Source organism: Parus major, chromosome 5, assembly GCF_001522545.3.
Source record: "Parus major isolate Abel chromosome 5, Parus_major1.1, whole genome shotgun sequence".
NCBI lineage: Eukaryota > Metazoa > Chordata > Aves > Passeriformes > Paridae > Parus > Parus major.
Window position 1 is genome coordinate 8765087 of NC_031774.1, and position 13250 is coordinate 8778336.

The 13250-nt window shown below is 42.0% G+C and overlaps 1 protein-coding gene across 3 annotated transcripts; it reads left to right on the forward strand.

Moving 5' to 3' along the window:
- Positions 1 to 1225: 1225 nt before the first annotated feature.
- On the forward strand, positions 1226 to 12676 carry DHCR7 (7-dehydrocholesterol reductase). 3 transcript variants are annotated; one of them, XR_004497868.1, is made up of 10 exons: positions 1226 to 1344; positions 2297 to 2400; positions 3257 to 3479; positions 4048 to 4138; positions 4814 to 5027; positions 5495 to 5699; positions 6235 to 6366; positions 6943 to 8315; positions 10850 to 10938; positions 11568 to 12676. XR_004497868.1 is itself a non-coding variant. In XM_015631931.3 (8 exons), the coding sequence occupies exons 2-8, from the start codon at positions 2303 to 2305 to the stop codon at positions 7405 to 7407; spliced, it is 1428 nt and encodes a 475-aa protein (XP_015487417.1). In that variant the 5' UTR covers positions 1226 to 1344; positions 2297 to 2302; the 3' UTR covers positions 7408 to 8392. The 3 variants fall into 3 exon arrangements, 1 of the variants encoding a protein (XP_015487417.1); XR_001522344.3 differs by lacking the exon at positions 10850 to 10938; XM_015631931.3 differs by lacking the exons at positions 10850 to 10938; positions 11568 to 12676 and having other exon boundaries at positions 6943 to 8392.
- Positions 12677 to 13250: the final 574 nt, after the last annotated feature.

Genomic DNA, 13250 nt, shown 5'->3' on the forward strand with positions numbered 1-13250 from the left:
CCGTCCCTCAAACCGACTTCAGGGTGTGAGTGCTGAAGGTAACTGGAACAGGGTGCAACGTTCTGTGTGTTGTTCTCATTTCAGCATCATTCTGGCAGCTCTCAGCCACCCAGAGAGGGTGGCTTCTTCAAAGTCCAATTTCCTCTCTTATGTCCCTCATCACATATTTGGCTGCCGTGACCTGCCTTACACACACGAGTCTAACTCCTTTCTGTACTAGAATCAGAATCATTAAGTTGGAAAAGACCTGTAAGATCACTGAGCCCAACCACTAACCCAGCACTGCCAAGCCCACCACTAAAGCATGTCCCCAAGGGCCACATAAAATACGGCTTTTACCTCCAGCAATGGTGATTCCACCACCGCCCTGAGCAGTCTGTCCCAATGCCTGCCAACCCTTTCCATGAAGAAACTTTTTAATATCTGATATAAACAAGCCTTGGCGCAACTTGAGGCCATTTCCTCTTCTCCTGTTGCTTGTCACCTGGAAAAAGAGCCGACAGGCTACAGCCTCCCTTCAAGTAGTTGTAGAGTGTAAGAAGATGCCCTTCTTCAGTCTCCTTTTCTCCAGGTTGATACCTCCCCCCCGTCCCCTCAGATGCTGCCCCAGATCCATTCCCTTCTCTGAACACACTCCAGCAACTCAATGATTTGGATTAAGGTGCCCAAAATGGACCCCATGCTTCGAGGTGGGGCCTCAGCGGCGCTCACAACAGGGTCACTGCCCTGGTCGTGCTGGCCACACTATTGGTAACACAGGCCAGGATGCCATTGGCCTTCCTGGCCACCTGGGCACACCTTGGCTCGTGTTCGGCAGCTCTCGGCCAGCACCCCGAGGTCTTTTTCTGTGGGGCCATTGGAAATTGCACAGAAAGGTCAGTGGAACGTGGAGAGATTAATTACGACTCAAAGCGGCCCAGTCTGGTTTAGGCGCTCTATGGCCCCAGGGTGGGATGTCGTGACCCAAGTGAGGTGTAAACTATTTCCTTGGACAGCAGTTCCCACTCCTCCAGAACGTCCAGGGTTATTTTGCGACCCCTCCTGCCTGGCGGCCGAAGCGTGTCCTGCCCCCGCGCTCCTGGCGGCGCCCCTCGCGCTCCTCGGCCCATGGGATGAGCGCGCGCCGCCAATGGGGAGCGGCGGAACGGGCGGGGCACGGCGGGGATTGGCTGGGGCCGTGGGGTGGGGGCGGGGCCTGGGGACGCCGGTGGCGGCCGTGGGGCCGTCGGTGCGGCAGAGTCGGAGCGGCGGCGGCCGGGGCGGCCGCGGGGAGCGGGCTCCGGTGCGGGAGTGATCCTCTGTCAGTGGACCCCGGCGAGGGAGTGGACCCGACCCTGTAGTTGGGTGCGTTCCTACCTTATCGAGTCTGGGATCGGGCTTGGAAGGGATCCAGCCGTGTAGGCAAAGGGGAGCGACGAGCCGCCTTTCCCTCAGATCGCTTCTGAAAAGAAGCCTACGGTTGAGGACTAAAGGAAATGGCCTTAAGGCGAGGTAGTGGAGATCCGGATTAGATGCGAGAATTTATTTTTTTGTCACTGTTGCGGTGGTCAGGCGTTAGAACAGGTTGCCCAGGGACGTGGTGGATGCAGAGGGTACGGGCAGGCTCAGTCAATGTCCAGGTAATGGATCAAGTTCGCGCTGATGAGGCATGTCGAGCTGGGAAGTCGGTCCATCGTTCAGATTATAGGATGATGGTTTTTACCGTAAGAAGTGTTTGATCAGACCGAATGAAAGCTACAGAGCATGTGCCACTGAGAGAATTAGGTGTTGCTGAGTAAATCATTCTCCATTCCCACTGATTTTTGATTTAGGTAGGACTATATCTTGTTTTCTGTGGTGTAAATGACATATATGGAGCAAGGGCTCTGGGCAAAAGTATCCGATTGACAAGGTCCGGTGCCAGTGATGTTACAGCAGTAGAAATTTCTCAAATTAAAAAAAGCAGTTTATTTGCAGAGGTTTATGAGAATATGGTGAAACTTTTGTTTTTCCTTTTACATCTACATGTAAGTAATAAGCTACATATTATCTATGCATCTTAAAAGAAATTTCCAGTTAGCAAGAAGTTTAATGGATTACTTTAATATCAGTGTTTTGATTATGTTTTGCTGAATGTGACTTCATAGAGAATTACTTGGTGAAAATTTTTTGCTTCCTTTCCTCCACCCTCAAATTTCACATGGCATGAAGTCTACATGATAGATTTTATTAACTTTTATTTGTGATTCTCTTGTAGAGGTATAAGACTCATTGAGAACCAGGTGGAGTAATAGGATTCATATTTTCTTTCCTACAGGACATCATGGCAGCCCATCAGGAGAAAAAACTTGCTGAAGAAAGAAAACACCAAAACATGCAAAATGATACTAAAACATCTCAAGGCCAGTGGGGAAGAGCATGGTGAGAGAAGCCAATGACCCTAAGTAGTCCTTGTATTTCCAATTGCTTCATTCTTAGAGATGCTGTATTCCTTTTAAACTTCCCTCTGTTAATAACATTTTTGTGTTGCCCTGCACTGAAAAGCTCATAGGTAATTTGCTGTAGCAACAGGTGTTGAAGAAGAGTTCATGTTTTTCAAGGCACAGAGTTTGCCAGATGGTTTAGGTTAAAACACACTCCTTCTGAAAAAGAAAAGCAAATCATAAAAAACTGGTAAAATTTCTGGTTCTTTAAAGGAAAGAAATATTTCCCAAGAGTTGGAAAACAAGCATCCTGGCATCTGTGGCATTCCCAGGTGACAAGTCCTGCTGTAGCAAGATTTATGACTCATGTCCCAGTTCTCAAAGAATTGGGCAAGTATTAGTAGGGCATTGTACTGCAGCTGGGAACAAGCAACAGTGGCACAGCAAGTTCAATGTATGGCTGTCCAAGGTCTTTCTTTTCCAAGTTTCCAAGATTTGCATAATGTTCTTGGGATTCCATTATCACTTCCAACAGAATACTCCACCAGTTAGAGCCATGATTGCTGTCAAAAAACATGAAGTTTGTAATAATAATCAGCTTTTTGGGGGGAGATTTTATCTAATCTCTTGCTCTGATCACTTGTCGTTTAGACAGCATTGTTTTAGAGCAGTTTGTGTCAAAGTATGTTCTGTGCTGACCTTTTTATGGCTGTTTGACCCCCCAGACATGTCTGTGCCCTGAAAACATTTTCATTTTCATCCAGTTAAGTCTAGAAGGCCCGCTGAAAAAATTGTCTGATGTAACTCATCTATCTGAAACCCAGAGAAACAAAATGCTCTGTTTTGGATTACAGGGAGGTGGACTGGTTTTCCTTGGCAAGCATCCTTTTCCTGCTCATGTTTGCACCACTGATAGTGTATTACTTCATCATGTCCTGTGCCCAGTACCAGTGCTCTCTGACTGATCCACTCCTGGACTTGCTGAAGGGGGATAAGCATCTGTCTGACATCTGGAACAGGACTCCCAGGCTGACCTATAGGGCTGCTGGCATTTATTCCCTTTGGGTTGCTTTCCAGGTACATTATTGAGTTATGATCTGCATGCAGTGTCTGTTTTTTCACAGATATTGGATGATTCCTTTTGCACAAAGGATGGTGGAATGTTGCAGTGGCATTTACTCTTTGGTGTTTCACCATTTCCAAGCTGTTTTGGAATCCAAATGAAGCTTATGTACTTGGAGAATCAGTATGTAGGGAATATACACAAATATTCTTTGTGTGACATATTCCTTAACGAGGTTTTTAAGAAAAAGCAACTATATAACAACAATAGGCGTTTGTTTTAAATTAATACACAAGAAATAGATCAAAATAAAAGATGAGGACTGGATGTAGTTACCAACTTTCCTGCCTCCCACTCAAAAAGGATGACAGCCTTACATGAAATACATCTTTAGAGGTGTATAATAGGTTAGATGTATTACTAGTCTAAAATCACAAAAGCTAAATTTTGCAATTTTGGCTTACCCAGTATTTAATAGAAACTTAATAGAAATGTGATACTTGGTATATGTATGTAAGGGATAGTGTTTTGAAGGGTTTTGTCTTGTATGTATTTACTGGGAATACATTCTCTCTCTTCTAGGTGGTTTTGTATGTGTCCATTCCTGATTACTGCCATAAATTTCTCCCTGGCTATGTGGGAGGTGTACAAGAAGGTGCTGTCACCCCTGCAGGTAAAGTCTTCCTTGGAATACATGAACACCATGCAATATTCTGAAATTATAGTATTTCTGTTCTTAGAGTCTTTAGTAACCATTGCTTAACCAGAAGAAATGTGGACATAAATGCTTGCACCTTCCTCACATGTTCAGTTCAAACAAAACTAGAAAGCAATCTAAGTCATCTTTTAGGATAAGTTACTGCATTTCTATCTCTTATAATTAGTAAAATTGTTGATCTGGTAGGCACCACACCATCAATAGAAAAGTACTGGTTGATAATTTTAGCACTTAAAATTGTCAGTGGACTATTGCTGGTATTTGACAAGATAGTTTTACCTGCTCAAGCTCCTTTAACCCAAGGGACTCGAACAAAATATGTGATGTGAACTATTAGAAAGAATACTGTGGTTGTTACTAACTTGTTACTATAGTTACTGGGCTTTGGGAGAGAGTCTAAATTCAGTTTTGTGAGGAGAAAAACTCAGCCTAACAAAGCCTGATGGGAACAGTGGGGTCTGATGAAACATTCAGAAAAGTTCCTCAGGGTATTTAATTGGGAGGGTGAGGAGAGAGAAGTCATTTCATGAGCACTTGATGGAGCTTCTGTGTATTCTGTGCATACCCATATTAATTAAAAGCTGCATTAATGCAGGGTCACTAACACGCCATCTTTTCTTCATATTTTAGGTGTCGTGAATAAATATGAAATCAATGGACTTCAGGCCTGGATCATTACCCATGTACTTTGGTTTGCAAATGCTTCTTGCTTCCATTTCTTCTCACCTACCATAATTTTTGACAACTGGATTCCTCTCCTGTGGTGTGCCAATATCTTGGGATATACAGTGTCCACATTTGCAATGATTAAAGGCTACTTTTTCCCTACCAATGCCAAAGACTGGTATGTGGATTTTAGTAAAGAGAGAATACTAGGTATCAGAGATTAAAATTGTTAAATAAAATTTGAGTATATGAATTGAATGACAGAGTATATTTCACTGACACGTGGATCTAGGCCAGTGTATGGCAGTGGTTCTTTGCTTCCTGAGCACCCTCCCCTGTGTTTCATGCTGTACACCATGGGACTGGCAGCCTCAGTGTCACAGATACATCCATCCTAAAAATAGTTATATGTAGACTGTTCAGAAGTGTTACCAAGGGTAAACTCAGGCACCCCTGAAATTCTACAATTTATGTCTATTAATGTAATACTTTTGTCAGGTCAGTTTGTGTTACCTTGCACAACGTTACATCGTTTTATGATTTTTATTATCTCTATATTAAATTAATCTGAATTGTATAGTCAGAGTAGCAATTACCTGTATTTGTACATAACTGTACATTTCTAATTTTTCTTATGTTTTACAGCAAATTCACTGGAAACTTCTTTTATGACTACATGATGGGGATTGAATTTAACCCTCGAATAGGGAAGTGGTTTGATTTCAAGTTGTTCTTCAATGGGCGCCCTGGTATTGTGGCCTGGACTCTAATCAACCTTTCCTTTGCTGCCAAACAACAGGAGCTGTACGGTGAAGTGACAAACTCCATGATCCTTGTCAATGTCCTCCAGGTAAATTCCAAGGAGGAAATTAAGAAACCAGTTCGGAAATAAGCCAGTATGAAAGTAGGAAAAAATCTCCTTCCATGAAAATGAAATGGAGGCATTTTTTCCTGGCCTGAAACAAGCTCATTCAGTGATGGGACTTCCTTGGATTTATTTCCTGATCTGTGTAAATAGAAGCCTGCTCAATAGATGTTCTATCCCTTCTCTTTTGTAACCCTAACTCTAAGCTGAAAAGATATCAGGGAGGAGAGTTGTGAGTTCACTTCCCAAGCATTTGTCCTTGAGCTGTACACTCACTTTATTACACTTATCCTACTATTGCTTTATCGGTCTAGAGGGATGGATATTGTGTATCCAGGTAGGTTGTATTTATGTGATGGTTCTTCTTAACCGTGTTCAGAAACATCTGGTTTTTAAGTGCTAACGTGAAAACACCAAGGAATTTTGAGATCACATCGCAAGGCAACACAGACATTAAGCTGATGCTGTTAAACAGGGCAACCGGTGACTCTGTTATTAATGTGAATTAATTCTGTTGCAGGGTATTTATGTTCTGGACTTCTTTTGGAATGAAGCCTGGTACTTGAAAACCATTGATATCTGTCATGATCATTTTGGATGGTATTTGGGCTGGGGAGACTGCGTTTGGTTGCCTTACCTCTATACTTTGCAGGTAAAAATGCATACTTCTGTATTTGGGCTAACAGGAATGAAACTTTCCAGAAACATTATTTCTAGCAGTTTAATTTGTACTTTAAATGTTTCTACGTAGTTTGACTTTTGAGAAATCATTGCAACATTCTCTGTAACCATTCACTTGTAGGAATGCTTCCTGTCAATGCATGGATTTGACAAATTTTCTTCTCCTGCCCTTCTTTTGTGCCTCTTTCTGTCACTGTCAATTGTGTCTGCATACTTTTCTAAATCCTTTCAGTTTCTTTTTACTCCTGCTTGTTGAGGGTCTTTTGGATAGTGGTGTTCTATTTGGGTTTTGTTCCTTGGGTTTTGCCTTCTGTCCAGTTTACATCCTTGCAACTTCTCTCTAATTGTTTCACAAAGTGCAGTTTTGGAGAGAGAAAGAGAGAAGGAAACTCTAGCACACAGTTTTCTGAAAGTTTTATGCAGCTTTACTATTTTTCTACTCCTGTTCTGTTGTGGGTCACTGTAGTCAAGGAATGGACTAGGCAATTGACAAGGTATGCTGAGCCTCTGTTGGAAGTAAATGGCTGATTGTTTTTGTACTCCCCAGGGTCTGTATTTGGTTTACTATCCTGTCCAGCTGTGCACAGCTCACGCCATAGGGGTCTTGATGTTGGGCTTGCTGGGTTATTATATCTTCAGAATGACCAATCACCAGAAGGACCTCTTCCGTCGCACCAATGGCAACTGCAAGATCTGGGGGAAGAAGCCTGAGTACATCGAGTGCTCCTACATGTCCGTGGATGGGACCAAGTACTACAGCAAGCTGATGACCTCCGGATTTTGGGGCTGGGCACGTCATTTCAACTACACAGGAGACCTGATGGGCTCGCTGGCCTATTGCCTTGCTTGTGGCTTTGATCACATTCTGCCTTACTTCTATATTATTTACATGACCATTCTCCTCACCCACCGCTGCATTAGGGATGAGCACCGTTGTAGCAGCAAGTATGGGAAGGACTGGAAGCACTACACTGCTGCAGTGCCCTACCGGCTCCTGCCCGGAATATTTTAAGGCTAACACAGTATGCAGGGGAAATAAAAAAGAAGAAACATGCAGGCATGCCATGTTTAAAGTAACTGAAGTGAGGCACTGAACTGCCCCATTTTTTTAGAAGACTCTTAATTGGAATATCCCTCTGAATCTCCCCATTTCCTAATTAACTTAGAGCTTAAGAAAAGATGCATAAATTGAGACTCCTGAGAAATCCCAAAACTGGGAAGTGGCCTTACCCTTGATCTGGAAGCAGTTTGCAGTGCTTCAGGAGAGAAGAAAAAGAGTTCTGTCATCTGTTTAGGAAAGAAGTTTTCTGATGCAGTTTCTTGTGACCATCAGAACCTACAATTGAGAACAACAGCAAAGGAGATTTGATTGTTAGTTGCTTGTCAAGAAATGAATGGTGGAAATACTGGACTGCAGAAGCTGGTCTGAAATAACTGTAATGATCTAAAACAAAAGTGAAAACTGTTGTAAATTAGTGCCATTTTCAGCACCTGATAACAAGGAACATGACCAACTGGGTTTTATTTTGATACTGAAACCAGACTTTGTGACGCTACTGAGCTGAGCTAGTGCATCTGAGATGGTTATTTTTTTCATATTAGCTGGTATGGGCTTTGGATTTAAGGTGAGACAGTGTTGCAAACACAGGGATGTTTTCACTATTGCCGAGCATTGTTTTCACAGCATCAAGGCCTTTTCTGCATCTCACCCCACCCACCAGGGATGGGGCTGGGTGAGCACAAGAAGTTGAGAGGAGACACTGCTTACCCCAAGGGACCCAAGGAATATCCCAGGCCATATGGCATCATGCTCAGCATATAAAGCTGGAGGAAGAAGGGAGGGATGTCAGGAGTGATGGTATTTGTCATTCCAAGTCACCATTAACATGTGGTGGAGCCCTGCTTTCCTGGAGATGGCAGGTGAGGCATAGACTCTTTATTTTGCTTTGTTTGCTTGCATAGTTTTTCCTTTACCTAATAAAGTGTGTTTATCTCAACCCCTGAGTTTTATCCTTTTCCTGATTCCCTCCTGCATCCCACTGTGGGGGAGTCAGCAAGCAGTTGTGTGGGGCTGAGTTGCCAGCTGGGGTTAAACCATGACAGTCCTTTTTGGTGCCTGACATGGAGCTTGAAGGGTTTGAGCTAACAGCAGCTTTGGCTGGAATCTGGATTGGATTTATAGCTGTTGGTGCTGTTGAGTTTTCAGGCTCCTGTGCTTGCCATGGAGCTCGTTAGGGGTTTCATTTTGATTTTGCTGCTGTCTGTAGTGCTTCTCTTCTTCCTGTGCTGGGGACACTTGGATGACAGCTCTGTTGACACACCTGGGCTGGCAGGTGGCCAGGGCAGCGCTGCTGTTTCTGTGCTCCTGGAACTCCAGTGTGAGCTTGAGTCGAGGGAGCTGTGACCTGTGGATGATTCCAGGGGGGAGCAGGACATCCCCAGGCATCTGTGGCTGGGAATAAACCCACAGCAGAGCAGGAACCTCTCAGAGTATCCGTGGCCATGGTTATGTCTGTGCCCAAGAAGGGATTGTGGCCCCAGGATAAACCTGAAGCCGCTGTGGCTGTGGATCAGGCCGTGCTCAGCAGGTACTCCTTGAAACATCAGTGCCTGTGCATGGGGTCATGCTGGAGCACCTCAGAGCCGTGGCCATGGATAAACCCCTGGCAGAGCAGTTACAGCCTTGGAGGTACTGCAGCCATGGCTAAGGCCACATCCACTTCTTTAGTGTGGATGGAAAACTTCATTCCCTATCACTTGTGTAAAATCATGTTTGTAAAAATTTAAGATTATAAATTTTTACTTTCAGGGCAAATAAAATACTGCTAATTTTCTTTCAGCTATTTCTTTTCTTGTTAAATGGTTATCTTTCAGAGTGACTAAAGGATACAAAAGGAGCTCTTGAAAGAGCTTAATTTCAAGAGCTCCTTAGAATTCTATTTTCCAAGGTGAAACAAATAAAAAGAGGGATTATAGGATGAACTATGCAGTTTGTAACAAGCTTGGTAGTTATGTTCAAGCTAAAAGACTTTTTTTTATTTTTAATTATAGCACCTAAAATACTGCTAGTTTTTATAATAGCATAAAAGTGTGTGAACTGAAAAGTGTTTTGTAGAAGCAGCTGAATGCACTGATCTTCATAGCAGGTTTGGATGAGTTGTGTTGGTGGGTGTTTAGGTTTTGTTGCAGTTTCCTGGAGGGGCTGGTCTGGGCAGGAGAAAAAGGCTCCCTGCAAACCTAGAAAACAAATGTGTCTTGTAGCTGGGCTTTGTTTCAGAGCTGGATCTACACACATCCTTTTCTTATGTAGTCTTGGAAATTACACTGCTCCTTTGCTGTTAATGCCAAGGTTATTTAAATATTGCAAGATAATCTGGAGTCTTAAATCATGGTAGCCTTGCACAGCACAGTGTGGTCGTTTCTGTTCCCTGAGAAGTCTTGGATGTTTTGTGGAAGAAATTGCCCCTTCAAGACCAATAAAAAAACCCTTTTTAGTCTGTTTTGTAAGCTTCATGCTAACAAATACTGTGTAAGTAGTGCTCCAAGCAGTGTCCCACTAATGTCACCCTTGAAAACTGAAATGGGAAGGACTACCAGCTTGCTCATCTTCATGCCTGGGTCACTTTGTTGTATGCAGGGCAGTGCTGTTAAATTTGTTTCTTCTAGGATACGGAAAAAAAAAAATTGGAGGCTTTTTGGGGGTGTATATTGGATTAACTTTTGTCATATTTCCTATTAATTGATAATCTGTGGTCATTATCACCTATCAAGTTTGAAGATCACCTATCAAATCTCTGTAGCATGCTGGGAATTTGAAATATAAAAGTGTCAATATTTGCAAAATGGTACTTATTTAACTTGTGTTAGATAAAACATAATGGGAAAAACCAGCAAAATCTGGTAATTACTTGGAGAAGTTAACAAAGTAGTTTGGTTGGATTATTGTAGGAAGAAAAGTTACAAATGCTCACTTGAAGAGGGCGCAAGATACATCCCAGTGTTATAGTGCATAACTTTTATGGATTGTCAGCGTTCAGTTTAGGGATGGAATGGAGTGGGGAGAGGGGAACTTGCAATACATCTGGGAAAGGAGGATGCCTTCACACATGGAAAACCTCTGCCACCTCTGGCATTTCTGAGATCAGGGCTCCACCTTTGCAGCATAAGGGTGGTTGTAATGGAATGGGATTGCTCAATTCCAGTTTTACTCTGACAATGGGAATGACAACAGGAGAATGTGCTGTTGCCTTGTGGTAGCAGCCAAACTATTTTCTGCTATTTTTTTTTTTTTCCCTACTGTTTTCAGTCTAAGGTTCTGATCATGTGTTAGCCTAGGGCTGCACTGCCTAAATATGTTTTCTTCAATAATGCAGAGTCTTCACTCAATGTTAAAAGTGATGTGCAGTTGAAGACAAAACAGTAATAGCATATTTTTTCTACTTTATTTCATACAGGATAAAAATGTCTAAATGTATGAGTCAAATCAGAAGCTTGCTTTATTTTTAGATGATGGGTACAGATTTACTTTATGGCTCTTGCACAGGTAATGTGCAATAATTTATTTTTTTTTAAATTATGCTATCCAAACTTTTTGTAATGTATTTTCCCTTAAAAATGTAAAAAAATTTTTGCAGTCCAAGATAATCTAAAATACTTGTTGTATCATCTTACCACAGTATAAATCAAAACAACAAAAAATATCTAATAATAATAGATGTCATAATAATCTATATGTTGCAATAACTACATCTCTATAAAATAGTACAAAATGATTGGAGAATCATGACCAGAATAAATCATAGGAAATGTCTTCTGAGTAGAGAAAGTGAAGACAGGAAACAGATGAGTTCAGAACATAAAAATATAAAACAGAGAAAAAAAATGCCTATTTTTTTTTCAAAAATAAAAAATGGCAAATATGTGTGATTACATCTTGTAGCTGGAGGAAATTATAAATTATGTTGTATATTTTGAAATTCTAATCTACACAAAGTTGGTGTAAAATCAAGGTTATGAACTAATAAGAGTTGCAAGAATTATGAAGCAGTCACAATAAAGATTTTGAGAAAGAGCTTAAACAAACCTTTTGTCCACTGTAAAAGAGTTACAGCAGAGTTGATGTTTTCATAGCTGGCAGAGAGTCAAGTAAGGAAACCTTTCTTGTTTAAGCAGGATACCGAAAAAATAAAGGCCAACAGTAAGGCACCCCCGGAAGCCAGAAGCACAGCAGCGATTGTCCTGGAGCCACCAGTTCCTAGTCCATGGCTCTCAGAATTATGTGGCAGTGTCACAGGACAAGACCCTTTGTGTGGTGCTGGACAAGATACTGCAGCAGCAAAGGCAGATCTTCCTATCTCCAGGGAATTGTCTGCCATCAGCAGTGGAAAAGAATAATGAGGATGGATTCCAAACTTCAGATGTTCCTGGCAAGAGATTTAAACTGAGAGGAACAATTGATTTGTCTTTACAAACAAGCTGTGGGTCTGCTGGTAGATTAAACTAGCACTGGGAGATAAAAGAAACAATGAGAAAGATCCACTGATTGATGAATGGAAAAAAGATACTTGCCTTTACAAACAAACTGTAGGCTTGCTGATAAATGAAATTGGATATTGAAAGATGAAAGAAACAATGGAGAAAAACCATAAATTCCATAAGAATTAAAAATCAAAAGGAAAGGTTATACATTAGAAGATAATCTTAAGTATCAGACATTCTGGGAAGTCTGTACCTCTCAAGTACCTCAGCCTATGGGTAAAGAGAGAGGGAAATGCAGCAGGGAAATTAGGATAAAAGGAAGGCTGTGGCCTCCAAAAATTTGAGAGACTCCAGGGTGCTGGGGTCTTCATTTCTTCATGTGGGAATAGGAACAATGCAGCACCAATATGACAATCAGATCATTTGTTTATTTTCTAGGTTGGGTTACATTTATACTGTATACAGATCTATTCATACAAGTATCTCCTCTACAATTGGCTGCATGTATTGTTCACACACTTTTATAAGCATATTATTGGATAATTACATTTGTGTATATCAGACCACAATTTATTTAATTTTCTCTTTTTCTCATCCTGTTAGTTCTTACTTTATGTTCTTTTACTGACCATGACTTGTTCTTTCGGTGTCTGATAACCTTGTCCTTGTTCTTAACTGTTTCTCTTTATGTTCCAATTTGTTCTAATGCTGCCCAGACTCCTACACCCAGGGGAATGCCCCATGGCCTCTCCCTTTATTCGAATAAAGTAAAAGGACTCTTCTGTCTCCTTTTCAGACATAAACCTCTGGTGTTCGTGGATTAATTTTCCTGACAAACTGGGGGCTCTTGGGGATATTTCCACTGTCCAGGCCAGTGGGCAGCGAGTGGAGCTGAAGGCGCGCCTCACCCAGTTTCGGTGATCAGCTCCCCTTGGTGGCGGCCGGCACCAGGCAATCAGTTGGGTTCCCGAGACTGTCCAGTGTCACTAGAGGACATGAAGTAGGAAACGACGGGTTCAATATCACAGCAGCTGAGGTTTTATTTCTCAGGAGGTGAAAAGCCTTTATTTCGGAGTTTTCAACCCTTTTTATAAGGTGTTCCTTATACAGGTTATTCTGATTGGTAGAAGAAACAACATCTCTCTCATTGGTGGGACAAAAGAAAAAAACTCTCAGAACATCTGTCTCATTGTTTTGAGAACTAAAATCTTATTTACATAACAGTCCTTGAGAGAGAAAAGTTTCCTAAAAGGCTTTCCCTTGGGAAACAGATCAGCCACTGATAGCTGAAACTCTCTCAGGTTCAGAAAATCATGTCCACAGTCCAGGAGACTGATGAGTGGTGGACCAGGGGGGTCTGTGAAGAGTCCACAGGAA